This window comes from Meleagris gallopavo, chromosome 7, assembly GCF_905368555.1.
Source record: "Meleagris gallopavo chromosome 7, MGAL_WU_HG_1.1, whole genome shotgun sequence".
Lineage (NCBI taxonomy): Eukaryota > Metazoa > Chordata > Aves > Galliformes > Phasianidae > Meleagris > Meleagris gallopavo.
In genome coordinates this window covers 18,312,761-18,328,208 of record NC_139410.1, presented here as the reverse complement: position 1 = coordinate 18,328,208, position 15,448 = coordinate 18,312,761, and the positions used below count along the sequence as shown (strand labels likewise).

The window sequence follows — 15,448 nt, the reverse complement described above, 5'->3', positions numbered from 1 at the left end:
GTAGCTGACTATTGACTTTATAGCCATACTTCCTGGATCTTTCAAAAAGATCATTAAAATTGTAAGTTTTGTGAATTAAATTAATTTAATTTGTGAATTAGCAGTGGTGAATAATGCTGTGGTCATGTGATCTGGATGTGTGCTGGATGGCTCCGCAGATCAGAAGGCAGCATTAATTTTCCCTTATTTCTTATCATTGCAAACTTACCTTTTCACTTTCTGTGTCTAAGGCAGATGTAGCTTCATCCAATAATAAAATTTTAGGATCTCGTATGATGGCCCTCGCTATAGCAATCCGTTGTTTTTGCCCACGAGACAGCTGAGATCCTTGAGCACCAACATTAGTTTCATATTTCTGAAAAATATGCAAAAGGAAGATCTTTATCTAGCCATAAACAAACAAGTACACAAGCTGAAGGAGCAGCAGAAGGAGAGAGGCTGGAGTTCTGACCATTGCTGTCTCCTCCTTAAAGAATCTGGGAAGACAGAAATACTTCAAGAGCGATACAGATGTTTGGGGAGATATCTTTGAACCACTGTGATTTCACACTGATTTGTGTGAAGCAAAAAAAATCCCTGACCTAGATTTGGGAGAAGAGGCTAAAAGTGATTGTGGGGCTCACTGGACAAGAGCTTTGTTTGTGTGCATAAACAATATACATATCTTTCATGTTCTTATGATTTATGTCTGTATGATTTCAGTGCATTTAAATACCTCCTCAGTGCGCATAACCAGCCAGCTTCAAGTATTTTGACCGAGGTATTGTACCCTAATCACAGGGCAGCAGTACCACAGCCTGAGAACAAGATCTGTATTTCCTGACACTGTATAATGCTTTGACTGCTGAACTATACTTCCTCTTTTTTCTTGTCAATTGCTTTGAAAATCTTCCCTTTTCTCCTAATTTAGAACCATATTATTTTTAGTCTCAGAAATGTTTGCCTACTGTGTAAGAAAACAGAACACCTCACACCCAAGCTCTCGGAAACAAAGAGTGGTCTTTTTTCCTACCATTCTAGTTGTAAAAGAAAGACATAAAATATTCACTGCAGCAATTTTAACTGGTTTTGGTGCAACTCTCTACAATGACTAGCTGAACAATGTGTCCTGCAGCCAAGCCTCAGGTGTACTTACTTCAGGAAGTGACATGACAAAATCATGCAGCTGAGCCTTCTTGGCTGCTTCTATGACTTTTTCTGTTGTCGTGTCCTTGGTGTTACTGCCATACTTAATGTTGTCAGCAATGCTGCAGTCGAATAGCACGGGTTCCTGAGACACTACTCCAATTTTCGATCTGAGAAACTGTACATTTACTTTCTTGGTATCATGTCCATCTATTAACTACCAGGAAATAGGAGAAAACATAGACATAAACACGTCATTCCAAAATGATCTGCAAAGCCAGTTAGTTTATAGCATAAGTAAATGATTTGTTAATAAACTACAAGCAAGACTGACATGAGGTAATTTGAAGTATCTCTTACATTTGACCTCTTTATACATGACAAATATTTTCCATCTGTGTCTGTGATTCAGCCAAACTCTATACCATCTGCTTACTCTTAACTCCAACTGAACTTTGCCTCAGGTTAGGCACATGTTTTGTTGCCTTGCCAGGCTTAATGATCACCACCCTTATTTTTGTCACAGGATGAGATACTGGACTGGATGATTAAGTTTTTACAAGGAAGAGTTCTAAAAGCTAGATAATTATAATCTGCAAAGAAGCTGCATGTTGAAACTATATATTAGTTAGTGATGTTTCAGATTCCATTGCTTCAGCCAAGCTTGATTCTTGTATTCCCACAATATCAGCTACACATCGTATGATTCATACAGGAGCTACCAACGTAATTTCCTGAGGCCTTTATAATGCAGGAGGTTGCACCCAAGGTGAGTAGTGTTCTTATTTTGTCTCAGTACATCTGAGATGATACCCAGAGTTTGAAAAGTCCTCCTTTGAAAAGGAGCTGAAAACCCAAGCTGCATGTATAGAGACACACTGCTAGGTTCCACATTTGGACACAGTCAGAAGAGTCCATGTAGCATTGCTGAAGACAACAGTACACAAATCATGTTTTCTTTGCTTACCACACTTCCTTTCTCAGGATCATAGAAACGCTCCAGAAGCTGGACACTGGTGCTCTTACCACAGCCGCTGCTGCCAACAAATGCCAATGTCTGTCCAGGCTTAACAGCTACAGACAGTCCTTTCAGGACCTGAATATCAGGCCGTGAGGGGTATGTGAATTTACAGTTAAGAAATTCAATGCTCCCCTTAAAATCATCCTAGTGAAAAAATGAGAAACATTGCAATGATCTCAAGCTCAAAACTGAGTCATAAAGTAGAAAACAACTCCTCCTCAAGTTCATTTCTTGCATCTGTTATTTGAAATGTTATACTAGCGCTCGTGAAATTAGCGTAGAAAGAGGCATTATAAACTTACTGGCACAGCTGTTCTACAAGGTGAAGTCATTAGTCATTAAATTGAAGCTCTACTGACACATCCCTGCACTACACCAGCTAGAAGCAACAACTGAAAGTGGGATTACCTTGCCAACTGGTAAGTTATTTATTTTAACGCAGATAATGTATAAGTATAAATTTGGTGACTGTATAAAGATACTTGTGTGAAAAGTTTTTGTTTTTGTTTTAAATCTACTAAACTTTGCGATGTTAAAACAATATGTGAATTCTGGTCAATTTAATGTAATTGGGACAAATATTTCAAGAATTCCTTTAAAGTGAAAAAAAAGCTAAATGAAAAATACATATTTTTAATTTGCTAGGTCCGAGTTTTCCACTGACCAAAAAGAAAACATTTTCATTTTCTCCCATTCAAAATTTTTTTTCCTTCTCATGAACACTCCCAACTTCTATATGAACAGAAAAAAAAAGCATTACAAGATGGCTGTAATAGCTATCAGAAAGCAAAAGCACGCTATTTGGTGAATCATTCAAATTACTGTTATTGCAATCCACAGGAATTTTACATAAATTCCTAATAGCTATGCTTTATGTTACCCTTGCTGCCTAGTACAGAGCTCACTGCTTCCAAAACATCAGATGTATCAAATATATGGATAGAAGAACCTTACTGTAAAGTAGTGATCCTCAGTGTTTTTTAAATTGTTACTGCAACTTCAGTGCTTATTTTGAGCTGAGTGACATCTCATACCACTCATCTATCTCCACACTTACCCATTTTTCTCCTTTTTTGCTGTAAACACTGATTTTAGGAAGCCGATCGATGAGTTGAAACAAACGTGCAGCAGATGTTTTGGCTTTGGCATAGTTTGGGGTGTAAGAAGAAGCTCTTCCCAAAGCAGTCCCACTGGTCACGATTGCAGAGATCACTCTGCAGGAAAAGTGGACATGGTTACTCTTGGTCAGCCATCAGGAAGCTGTGCACTGTGCCCAGACCAGCACCTCTGGAGAGGAGCCTGTGCCAGGCCCAATGCAGGCTCTTACCTGAACACAAAGCTGTAATGGAGTCCTTCAGTCTGAACCAGAAACCCTCCGTATCTATAAGAGACAGAGTTTGCTATGAACACTATACTCTGGGCGAAGCCAAAGCAGATTCCATAAACGTTTGCTTTTTTGATTGCAGCTCTGTACGGCATATCCAGGTTCTTCTCAAAAGCATCAATAAACTTTTTTTCTTTCCCTATCCCAGCCACTGTTCTGATGTTAGAGAGGGCTTCACTGGAAATCTGGAGGAGAAAAAAAAAAAAAAAAAAAAAAAGGCAATGCTTATCCCTGCTTATCTCAAGTAATTTTATTCGGAAATTGGTTTAACAATGCTGTCATTTGCCTGGAGTTCAGTAATAGTTTCATGGCATGACATTTCCTGTGTTTTCAGCACATGCATGTTTTTATCAAATAGAAAGAGATCTCAATATATAAACCATTACAAAGTATGCCATTCAATTTCAGGGTATTTATTCTGGACAAAATTAAGGGTCACATCTGTTGCATTATCACACAACTTGAAGCAGAAGATAATTAGTTATAATGCATTTGTCCAGATTGCTTTTCCATGTTTTACATGGCTGAAGAACAGTCACAGTGGAGGAACTTTTTATTTGGATGCAATGCTGGGAAATAAATTAGAAAATAGCACCAGATATAATCAGTCATTGCCAAAATTGCTGAAGCATTGAATGCCCTTTTCATCCCAGCCTCTGAGCTGTTCTATTGAATAAAAGCTTAAAGCTTGACTCAGTAGTAAAGTTTCTCTGTTTAAATCTCCAAATCAGTTCCAATATAACATTTTATTACTTTTTGTAATTAAGCCATTCTGAATGTGAAACACTGGTCCGACCATAATTCTTTGGCTTTCTAGAACTACTGATAGTTCTTAACAGCCCTCACCAGAGGACCACATGTGTACCCTGTGAGCATTTATTTATTTATTTATTTTAATTCTGGAATTCTAAGGGACACCCTGAGCTACCTGCAGAGCTGAACAGGGCAAGGGCCCCATCCATCCATTTGCTGCACAGATTATGGACAAGAGGAGGCTGAAGACACATCTCTGAGAGCTCAGATGGGTAGAGAGGTTCAGGTGGGGCAGAGTGGGAGTTAGGTTGGGTAAGACATTTGTTGGTCAGAATTTGAATGGAGGAATGGGGAGGGTTGGCAGGAGTGAGAGATCTGTAAGAATCATTTCTAGATAGGATAAAGAATTGTCTGGGAGCTCTGTGGAAGGAGCTCTGAGGCTTTGGGAGAGCTTATAAAGCACATTTTTGATGCTAGAAATATGAGAGCCTAAAGAGTGGAGAGAAGGCTAATGTATTACTGAGAGAGCTAATATCTGACACTGTCTTCTTCATGTTGCCTGTCCTCTAAATCTGTTTTTCTGATACAGTTCAGTTTCTGCACTGTTAAAGTAGGGTAAATGTATTTAAGAAGGATCGGATTCTGGGCAATGTGCCAGAACTTACTGACTCAGAACTAAAGTCAAAGGAACATGTGTGTTTCAAGTCAAAAGAGCAGCCCACTGCTCTCTGTGGTTAGGAGTGAACTCTGTGAGAATATGATGTTCCTTTACCTTGCATACCCACCCTGTACTTGTCTGGTACATGAGCTGGGAGCCTCTCAGCCAGTGCGAAATTAAATAAACCTATTCTCAGCCTAGGAGATGGGGCAGTCCTCAGGGCCTTGCAGCTAACAGGGCGTGGGATGCTGCTAACTGATACTGGAGTCAGAGTAACAGGGAGGAAACCTTTAGCCGGAATCAGCAAATAGGCATTTACATAAAACCTGACAAAAGTGGAACAGACAAATGATAGAGCTGTGTCTGCCATCCAATAACATTTGAAAAGTCATGTACTGTAAGTGCTTTTGAGATTAGAGAGTTCCCAATGGTGTTTCAATAGTTTTACAAGCTGAAACATTGCAGCTTATTTGCAAAAAGTTGCCTGTTTCAATGCATTTGAATTACTGACAGTCTCAAATGTCTGGTTTTCAACTGCCCACAACTGCAAATATAAATTAGTTTTTCAATAATGTTACCTGTCCAGTAGCTTCCAGAGCTTTCTTGTCTTGAGCAGCAAATCCTGTCAACATTTTAGCTTGCACAGCTCCAGACAGGGCCAAAAACGGCAGGAAACACATTATGACTAAACTCAGTTTCCAGCTGAAGTAGAAAGCGATAATGATGGCCACCCCAATGTTGGTGAAGGAGTTGACAATCATTCCTATCTGCGATCCAGTTGCCTTCAAAGAAAAGAAAAGGAGATGGCTGACCTGTACTCCAATTGTAATTTCAATTATTTTTAAATAATTTTTCCCGTAAAAGCTTAGAAAATTTTGAATGATATTAAAATACTGTAAGGCATCACTGGCTGCTGTCTGCACTGGAATTTAGCCAGTTCAGACATATGGCCTCCTATAGATTGTACTAACAAGACTGCAAATCTCTAGCATTCTTCTCATCACCAGAGTTTCCAAAAAGAACTGAGAAAATGTTTTCTGATGACTGTGAGCAAGATAATGTATTGAAGTGAGTCCCCTTGGTTCCTTGGGGAATTGCTCATCTAAATACTCTTTTCAGTCCCCACCATTTATACATCTAGAATTAAATAATAAGCAGAACCTTTTGTAACTTAAATGTTAACACAATGAAGTCTTAGCCGCGTTTAAATCACTAAGAAACATCTCTGAGGAAGGATGAGCTGCGGTTCTGCCTATGAAGTAAAATTTTAAAATTTGCTTTGACATATTGTTAGTGCATTCATCTTTGCCTTATGTACTTTAAGAACACAATTTTTTTGTAATGTGATTTATTTACTCAAAAGGTATTTTCTTTCAGAGTAATAAACAACAGCACTACATTGCAGCTAGGCTGCAATATATTAGAAAAAAATACTTATTTTATAACCTCGATCATTTTAACTAAATTCACGTGCAGGATGTGAATTTCCAGTTCATAATCCACTCCGGTTTCTACCTGGATTGTAGTGTCTCAGACCTGCCCACAGCAGAAGATCATCTCCCCGCCCCAAGAGCGTCCCTCTCACTCCTGGTTCTGTTGCAGACCCTCTCAGACCCCAGACACTTGCCTGCGTCTTCTTGCCCATCTGCAACAGGAACAATGGACTACACTCTGTGTCAGGTACTAGCGAGAGGCAGAGGACACTGCTAACCAGGTGTCTCCCTTTTCTCCCTTGGAGCTGTGGACTGGACAGCTTTGCCCCATTGCTCTACATGCGTTAGAACTTAAAGTTCTAACTTCTGCTGACACAGTTTTTGGGAACCTCTTCTCTCATTCATCTATAAATTCTTAGAACCTCCAGAAATAGTAGTTTTTAAAAACTAATCCATTATCTTCAGTCAAGATGAATCAGAACAATTACTTGTAATAGAAACAACTGTATGTTTCCTTCTTTTTTTTTCTGGAAAACCACTTGCTTTGGAACCAAATGAAACGGTTCACTTCTAACAAAGCATCCATTCAGTGAAGTATACTAATAGCTCAGCATAATTTAATCCTCATCTCCTAAGGAATGCAGCACGTGGGGTGAGTGGGTCCCTTTCCCAAATAAGAACTCACACTGAAACTGGCTGCCTGGATCCCTGGCTGGTGCACCAGCTAGTCCTGTCAACTGGTTCTTTATATGGGCTGTCGCTTTAAATCAAAGCGACAAGGAACAGCTTTGATACACCATGAACAGTATCATCCTGTAAACAAGATTGGTGAACCTTGTGACAGTACTAGCCTGACATGCTTTTGAAATAAACACATAAGCACTGTGGCAAAGAGCTAACTTCCCTTCAGAAGGAAAACAAAGAATTAAAGCTCCCTGATGCTAATTCCAGTTTCACTGATGGTTGATATTAGTTCAATTTATTTTTGTGTTCCTGTTCAGGTAATACAGACACCAATAGCGGTCAATGAACTGTGATCCTAATTATGCTTTCAGGTAAATACAGTGGTAATAGTTCCAAGTTCACAGTCTATGATAAACAGCAAAAGCTTATTTGACTGATCAAGGACTGGCCTACACTGACTTTGCTGTTCTCATGCTCGTTAATTTCTGTGATGATGTGTCAAAATAGGCCTTAAATCTGTGCTTATATTAAAAGAATTATGAAGGTCTTACCCCTTGGACCTGTGATGCATCTGTTGCAAGCCTCGTAGTCAGTGCCCCGGGGCTGTTCCTCCGGTCATCAAACCAGCCGATGTCTTGCCCTAGCATAGCCTGGAAACCAATTTTCCTTAACCGTCTCGTAAGCAGCTCACCAGACTTGGCAAAGTTGTATCCCTGGAGCACAAACAATAAATGAAAAGGATTGTACAGAAAGAGATACACACAGAAAATGGGATCAGAAACAAAATTTACTTACATTGCACTGTTATTACCTGTAAAAACTGTGTAAAAAATGAAACAATTCCAACCAAGACAAACAGCAGGCAGACACCATTGATCTGGATTTTTTGTTCTTCTTCATCAAGAATGGAGAAGGTCTTCAGGGGAAAAAAAAAAAAAGGATAACATAACATTAGAAGAGCCTGTTTTTATAAGACCACCACCAAAGGAAGTTACAAGCTGAGCCCAAGGGAAAGGACCACATTCAGTCTTGTTGGCTCAAGGACAAGTTCTGGTGACCTAGGAACTTGCTCTGCTCTAAGTTCTGGCCAGGAGGAGTGGGGACAAAAAGAAGGCTTATTCTGCTGCCTTTGGGCAGACGTGTTCCTAGGAGGTGAAACATCTGTATGTTCATTGCTGTTTCCAAAACCGTTTGTTCATGACTCTACTGCTCCCCCAAGAATCACAGTTACCACACAGGTCTCTCCCTCACCCCTCAGAAATGCCAACTTCCATATTTCTCTAGGCTACACCTGGGTACAGAATATTGATTCTTTTACTCCTCTTAAACAAGTTTGTTACAATCTCTGTCTGCATATACTGATTACTTTCTGTCCATGTATAGTTATAATTAATCACACACACACCAAAGGTCAGTAACCAGAAGGGCAATAACATTAATGGCATAGAAACAAAGCAACTGCAGCAGCCTCCATACCTCCTGTTTAATCTGTGACAACTGCAACCTTATTGAGCCATACAAAGTACTCATAAGTAATTACACCTTAAGATGACTCCTTGCATAATACTAATCGATGCCATAATTGCTCCAGGCAGGCTTCAAGAGAAGCCCATGTCTTTTACTGAAGAAGTGTGGATACAAGCTATTTGCTCACTGATGACTACTTGAAGAAGAGCTTTAGAACTTAAAGCAGAGCCCCTCCATCCTCATCCACTCCAATCTCTGTTATATTTTCCTTCTATCTGTTGTTCTTTATATCTCATCTTTTCCAACAACTGCTGGTGTTACTGGCTGCTGCTGAAGCAGTGAAACACATCTAAGAAGCCATCTTTAGCAATTACTTTCCCTCACAGCAGTTGATATTCATGTCAGTTAACCTACCTGAACTGCTGAACTGCTTATGCTACTTGCAGGGATAAGCCACAGCTCATGGCTGTACTTCTCCACTAACGTTAAATTCATTCTAATTGGATTTCTCTCTTGCTATAAATTGCTTGATCTCTCACCTTCTCAGCCTATCATCTGTGAAGCTAGAAAAGCCATGCACTGACGTACATGCCTACGCTCACCCTAAACTGAGAGCGCTTAATTGTCCTACAATAAAGAAGCAACAGTGGTTGGAAAGAGATCTCTGTACTGCAAACAGTTCAAACATATTTCCAATTGAATTTCATTGGAAAATGATTAATTTCCCTTGGATAGTTTCACAATGAGAACCATAGAACAGTTGAGAAGAAACAACTGAGTAAAGAGTTCCCCAGGTAAGCTTCTGATTTGAACAGAACAACTAAAGAGATATATCCAGTATTATCCAGCTCTTCACTGACTTCTTAGGACTAATTTTTTTAGCACCTTCAAGGCAGACCTTGCTAAATTCACTCTTTCATTCTGTAGTTGTAGGGACTTTTCCCGTTGTTTCTCTAGTGTATTATTCCCACAGCATGAGCCCACATATCTGTCACAACATCACTGCAGACAGTCAAACAGTTTGGAAGACAGATGCCTGTTCCATCTGCCTGCCTTCCTTGGCAGCAGGCAGAAATTTCTTAAATTTATGAATAATAAAACACAGATATTGGACTTTGCTCATGTTGGCTATGGTTTGTTTTTTTTTTTCTTGCAATCTCTTTCTTTTCATGAACTCAAGACATTCAAGAGAAAGAATTCATCCACAATAAAGGAATTCAGCATCCTGTAGGATGACTTCAAGTCTTGACCTCCCAGTGTTAGGAAAATCCAACTCTCAAAAGGAATCAAAAGACTGATTGCAGACTATGCAAAGCAGTGCTCCCCTGCTCTCTCGTGAACCTTAGTGGATCACCAGGGACAGGAACGTCTCCTGCTCTGCCCCTTCCTGGCAGGGGTAGACCTGCCAAACCAACAGCAAAAGGTCATCATTTTTTCCATAGACTGTTGGCATGTTAGGGGCATTTTCTTATCCCTTTTCTAATCAATAGCTCAGAAGCTGGAGGATTCATTGACTTCCTGCCTGCCTGAAAGGATTTAATCCTCTAGTCCCTAGGTGTGTCTCTACCCTTTGTATCATACATTCTTTGCACCCAAAGGTACCTAATGTGACCTAGATGAATAAGTGGGGATTACAACACAAGTTTTACCCTATCTCAGATTATTACCTAAACCCCAAAACTATATTAGTATTCCCATTTTCTTGCCAGTGAATGTGTCATTAGTTTACCCAGTAAGAGTTAGCATAAATCCTCCTGATTCTTGAAAGTTTAGGGCATTTACGTAGGCACCGGTTAGAGCAGTGCTGAATTTCCTCAGGTAGCCCTCCAGTTTCCAACTAACTTGACAAAGGTTTTCCCAAAAGAACTATTTTACAAAAGGAGCAAGCATCCTCTCTATTCCAACAAGTTTTTGAAAGAAAAGTCACAGTTGAACTCTTAAATAAAAGTTTCAAGTGAGACTGTAGATTGTGACGGCAATGCATCCCTTAGCAAATGACAAAGTTTAAAACACATTCCTGTTTCCTGCTTGTCTTTCAAACTTGTTGATGCAAGTCTGCTTTCTGCTGGCAGGTATGCAATCTGTTACAACAATCTACCTCTCTCTGGGAATTGTGCAGGGAAAACGCAGCAAAGAGCTGGATGTTCCAGAAATGAAATATGTGAAGAAAAATGTGAGGTATTTTTTGGGTTTGACCCAAGGCTTTCCTAAAAAGCCTGGCCAAGACTCCAGAATAAAATTCTGCATGGAGGGACCTCTGCATGTCTCCCTCCTCACTGTATGTGGATCTGAGGTATATCTTGTTTAATTTAAAATAAAATGCATATGTGCAGTAACCTGCTCCCAACAGTTTCTGGAAAGCAATCAAGACAGATGATGAAGCACACATGACAAACATTAATAAACCTGCCCCTTCAAGAGAAAGTCCAAATGATAGCAGAATGACAGTTACATATCTCTATGAAATAACTTTTCATAGATAAGTAGGCTAAATCCGTTTACTTGACAGGACCTAAAGATTTGCCCAAAATACGCCAGGTATTGTGCTGCAGGGTCCTACACTCCCTTCTGCTTAACCACTCTAATACACTTTCAGATGTCAGCTTAACATACCCCAAGAATCTGACTGAATAACAAAGCATAGAGTGGACTGAGCGCTCCATTCACAGCTGCTCCCAGAGATCCTATCACCATGTATGGCCATTCAGAAGCATTATACTTCAAAATCCTGGCAAATGGGACAGGTTTGACATCTTCCTCCTCCTCAACAGATTCCTGAAAAAAAGATTGGATTTATGAGATAAATGCATTATCCTGGTGATGCTCTCCGTATGGCAGTGAGGTACAATAATTAGCCTAGTCTGTTAAATGGCTGTCTCTAATACTCAAATAGCTGCTCTAGCATAATATGGGAAGGGGCAATGATGGGCCTTGGCTGCTGACTGGAGTTCTTTCGCAGGGCTAGATATGCCTTGTTCAGCTCAACTGATTCCAAATTAAGAGGTTAATTACAAGCAGACTTTCTGCTACTGAAACTCAGACTGTTCCCATTTTGCTGCTTTCAGAGGATGGATGATGCAATACTCAATATCAAAACTTAAGCTTTTTCCTCACAAGGGGCTTTTCATCTCTCCTGGAATGTTCTTAAATACTATTTTTAAGCATTATGGCTGAACACACTGATCAGGCTCTGCATCAAATTAATAGGTATGCAATATAACTAGAACAAAAGAGACCTCACACAGATATCTAGAGTCAAGTTTTATACATGCTAATTATGCCTCCCTTTTGTGAACCATCCTCAGGCTACAGACAGAATTCCCATAATTACTCCCAATAAGAGCAGAACATTCATCATCAAATTACAACTTACCCTGCAGTTTGATAATGCAGTTTTTCTGTAACACTCAGTGTGCTGAGCCCTGCTCATCTCTCTCAGTTCATACGGCTGGAAATGCCCAGACAAAACTGACCCTGTAAAGACCTATCTGCTGGAAATGGGCGAGGATGAATGAGTGGGAACATTCTGTTTTTCTCTTCCTTCTAAGCTAGTGCCAGAGTGACAGCACTGAAGCCCTCTATTTAGCCACAGAATAGGCCCAACAATAGCAATAACAGTGACAATAACTGCTGCTTTCTGCACTAAAAAACTGTAGCCCTGCAAATTGGTGCAGGGGGTTTCATAAGCACTTCAGAAACTCACTGTATGTATTCCTAAAGAACTGGTTCTATTCTACATAACTTTAATGCATGCCATCTTTATTTTCTATGCCACTTGATTGCACAAGGCACTGCCACTGAATGAATTCTGGGCAAGATTGCAATGAGGGTCTTTAAGAAGGCTGCGGGGTGACCTCATTGCAGCCTTTCAATACCTAAAGGGAGCCTACAGAGGGGAGGGGAATCAACTCTTTGAAAGGGTTGATAACTGCAGGACGAGGGGAAATAGTTTTAAGTTGAGGGAGGGGAGATTTAGGTTGGACGTCAGGGGGAAATTCTTTACAGAGGGATTGGTAAGGTGCTGGAACAGGCTGCCCAGAGAGGTTGTAGATGCCCTGTCCCTGGAAGTGTTCAAGGCCAGATTGGATGGGGCCCTGGGCAGCCTGGTCTAACGTTGAATGGGAAGGTTGATGGCCCTGCATGTAGCAGGGGAGTTGGAGATTTGTGATCCTCGAGGTCCTTTCCAACCCTGGCCATTCTGTGATTCTGTCTCTTTCGACTCACATGCTTCCAAATGATTTTGAGAGGAAAAGGAACTCACTACATTAAACAAGAAGCAGCAGCACTTCTATTGTTAAGTGGCTATTACACTTCACTGATAATATTTTGCTTTTTGCTTTTTCAAATAGGTCTTTTTCAACTTAATCTACAGCACATGTAACAATTTACAAGAGCTCCTAGTCTGCAAGAAATTTTATCTGGACCAATCAACATAAGGACCATCAAAATGCAGCCTAAAGGATACAGACAATAAGACCTGAAGCTGTGGCTTTGTTTAAGTGTAAGAAAGCATCAATCCAAAAAGTCATATCTGCCTGTAACAGAGGCACATATCTATAGGTTCTCATTACCAAGTAATATAAAAGATATCCCTTTTGGTTGCAATATAATAATGAAGTATTAGGCTTGACCTTTTTCGCTTGTTCATCATCTTCCTCATAAGACTTAAGATACACAGACTCTGCCTGATCTCCTACAATGGATAATGGAGGGTCAGGAACCACATTAGAGAGCTGAGATCTAGACCGTTGCCGAAGTGAAGCTCTGTGAAAGAGGACAAATATGGTCAGTTACTCACAGCTCAGTAACATGATACTTGCTTTAAAGCAAATGTAATTTTCATAACAACTACATCAGGATTCACTGACAACTTACGGGAATCACACTGACTTTTTTCTTATTTCATGCTGTCTCAACATTTGAGATAGTTTCATCTCAGTAGGAATAAATACTATTCAAAATCTTACTCTGCTCAGACACTGTCTATACGTGACCTTCCCTGTCCAAGATCACGCTATATCCTACTCTGTTTGCAAAAGCTGTTAAGACACCAAGTCATTTCACCATTATTACTATCAAGTAATACAGTCCAGAAACAATCCACCACTCCCTGATGAAACATGACCTTACAATGCAGGAGATGTATTCACTTAAATGTCTAACACAAGCTTGCCTGAAAGAAGTAATTAATATCTAGGTACAGGATAGTCTGGTTTGTAAAATGCTTTCATTTTTACCAAGAAAAAGCCATAATATAAATGTCCTCATATGTTGCATTGATTTTTCAAGTAATTACACAGCAAGTCATTTTTTCTTTCCTCAAGTGAACTGGCTGAAAGTGCATTAGGTAAAATAAATACATGGCTGCATGATTGTAATATTAAAAATGGAACATCGACACAGAAAGCCAAAACTGACAAGGGAAAGGTACTTTGTCTAGAAAGTGGAATAAAAAAAGTCTATTTATCCATGGACTTTCAATCATTAACAGATTACCCAAGCCCTTTCTTTCCAAGTTGACTTTGTCTTAGTAAAATGATTGCAGTCCTTCCATTCCTTATTAACCAACACGCAACCCAGCAAATAATTACTGCTATTGGGATTTTTGAATGGTGGGAAAAATATAGACAGATCTGAAAGCACACTGAGACTTAGTGACTTTTAAGACTCACCGCAAACTGGCACGATAGCTTCCTCTTCTGAATGACTGGACTTTCTCAAGATTTGGCTCAACCACTTTATTTTCTGCTGCTTTAGAATACAGTACATACAATTCTTCAGTTTGTGCTAAATTTGCATACAATCTAACTCCTATTTAATAACTGCAATCTCCAAATCGTAACTGAAATACTTTGTAGAAAGTGAGGAATATAATACAATGTTGATGCTCAACGTGTATATACTGTAAGTTTTATATTTGCAGTATACCTCATGAAGATAATTAAATATTGGGCTGCCTCACTTGAGTTGTGCCTCCTGAAGGCTGTTGCCCAATTTTGGTACTGCGATTGCTCTCTTCTTTTAAGAAAATCATCACCAAGATATGATATTTGCAAAATTAAAACAAGTCATTCTCTTAGACCTTCATTTCCAAAAGTTTTGATTCAAATTTGCTTCCAGTAAAATAAATAGAGTGATTTCAACATAGTCTGTAATTTTCTTGCATTTCAAATGTAGCATGTCTGGACTGTCAGCACAAAATCAAGATATAAAATGGCAGGGTATTGCAGGTCAGGATTACTGTTTCAGGGCAGATCTGTATCAGGAAGGTAATTCAGTAGATATGCCTTAAAAACTTTGGATAGAGCTATCAATGTATTACTTTGATGAATGCTAAATTTCAGCCAAAAAAATATCCAGGGAGAGTGGAAAAGCAACTAGACGCTATGAAAAAATAACAGTAATCTACATTCTCTGGGATTGTATATAGTTTTATATAGTTTTATAAGAGAAAGCAAGACACTTACATTCTGTTGCTGCACTATTAAGTGCTGCCTCTCCTTTGCTTTGCAAGGTCACCAACATGAAATAAACCCCTTTTCTCTTCAAGAGCTCTTCATGAGTTCCTCTCTCCACAGCCCTTCCATGCTCAAACCCAATGATGACATCAGCAGCTTTGACAGCAGACAAGCGGTGAGCTATTGAGATTGCTGTGCGGCCAAGGTGAGCCTGACAGGGAACAAAATCAGCTCCAGTGCCAGGAGAGCAAAGGGAAACCAATTGGAACCAATGCTATATAAACTAAAGTTTCTCCAAAGCGAAAGGAGTCTTTCAAGTGGTTTTATCTGACTCTGACTTGAATTCCATCCACAGTCCATGTATTACCCACAGAAAAGGAGAGAAACCCAGACATCTACGAAGTCCACAGCTTATAGTGGGTATCTGTGCTGCAAAAATTTAGTTGTAATCAGACAAGTGTTACA

At 39.6% G+C, this 15,448-nt stretch overlaps 2 protein-coding genes across 5 annotated transcripts in view; one reads left to right on the top strand and one right to left on the bottom strand.

The window, feature by feature from the left end:
* ABCB11 (ATP binding cassette subfamily B member 11) overlaps positions 1 to 15,448 on the bottom strand; it is a 49,193-nt gene that overhangs the window by 1,961 nt on the left and 31,784 nt on the right. For 2 of the 3 annotated variants that reach the window (XM_010713699.4, XM_010713700.4), the window contains exons 18-29: positions 14,993 to 15,194; positions 14,198 to 14,276; positions 13,157 to 13,289; positions 11,139 to 11,300; positions 7,870 to 7,974; positions 7,610 to 7,771; positions 5,520 to 5,723; positions 3,474 to 3,715; positions 3,204 to 3,360; positions 2,093 to 2,290; positions 1,136 to 1,342; positions 209 to 355 (exon numbers count right to left, since the gene is read on the bottom strand). In XM_010713699.4, the coding sequence (XP_010712001.1) occupies positions 209 to 355; positions 1,136 to 1,342; positions 2,093 to 2,290; positions 3,204 to 3,360; positions 3,474 to 3,715; positions 5,520 to 5,723; positions 7,610 to 7,771; positions 7,870 to 7,974; positions 11,139 to 11,300; positions 13,157 to 13,289; positions 14,198 to 14,276; positions 14,993 to 15,194 (1,998 nt within the window). The remainder of the gene's footprint in view (positions 1 to 208; positions 356 to 1,135; positions 1,343 to 2,092; positions 2,291 to 3,203; positions 3,361 to 3,473; positions 3,716 to 5,519; positions 5,724 to 7,609; positions 7,772 to 7,869; positions 7,975 to 11,138; positions 11,301 to 13,156; positions 13,290 to 14,197; positions 14,277 to 14,992; positions 15,195 to 15,448) is intronic. The other variant, XM_085227875.1, reaches the window with a different exon arrangement.
* The window catches only part of LOC100543781 (dehydrogenase/reductase SDR family member 9), a 50,254-nt gene continuing 37,257 nt past the window's right edge, over positions 2,452 to 15,448 (top strand). For both annotated transcript variants that reach the window (XM_085227877.1, XM_031554209.2), the window contains exon 1: positions 2,452 to 2,565. The gene's annotated coding sequence lies outside the window, so the exon portion shown is untranslated. The remainder of the gene's footprint in view (positions 2,566 to 15,448) is intronic.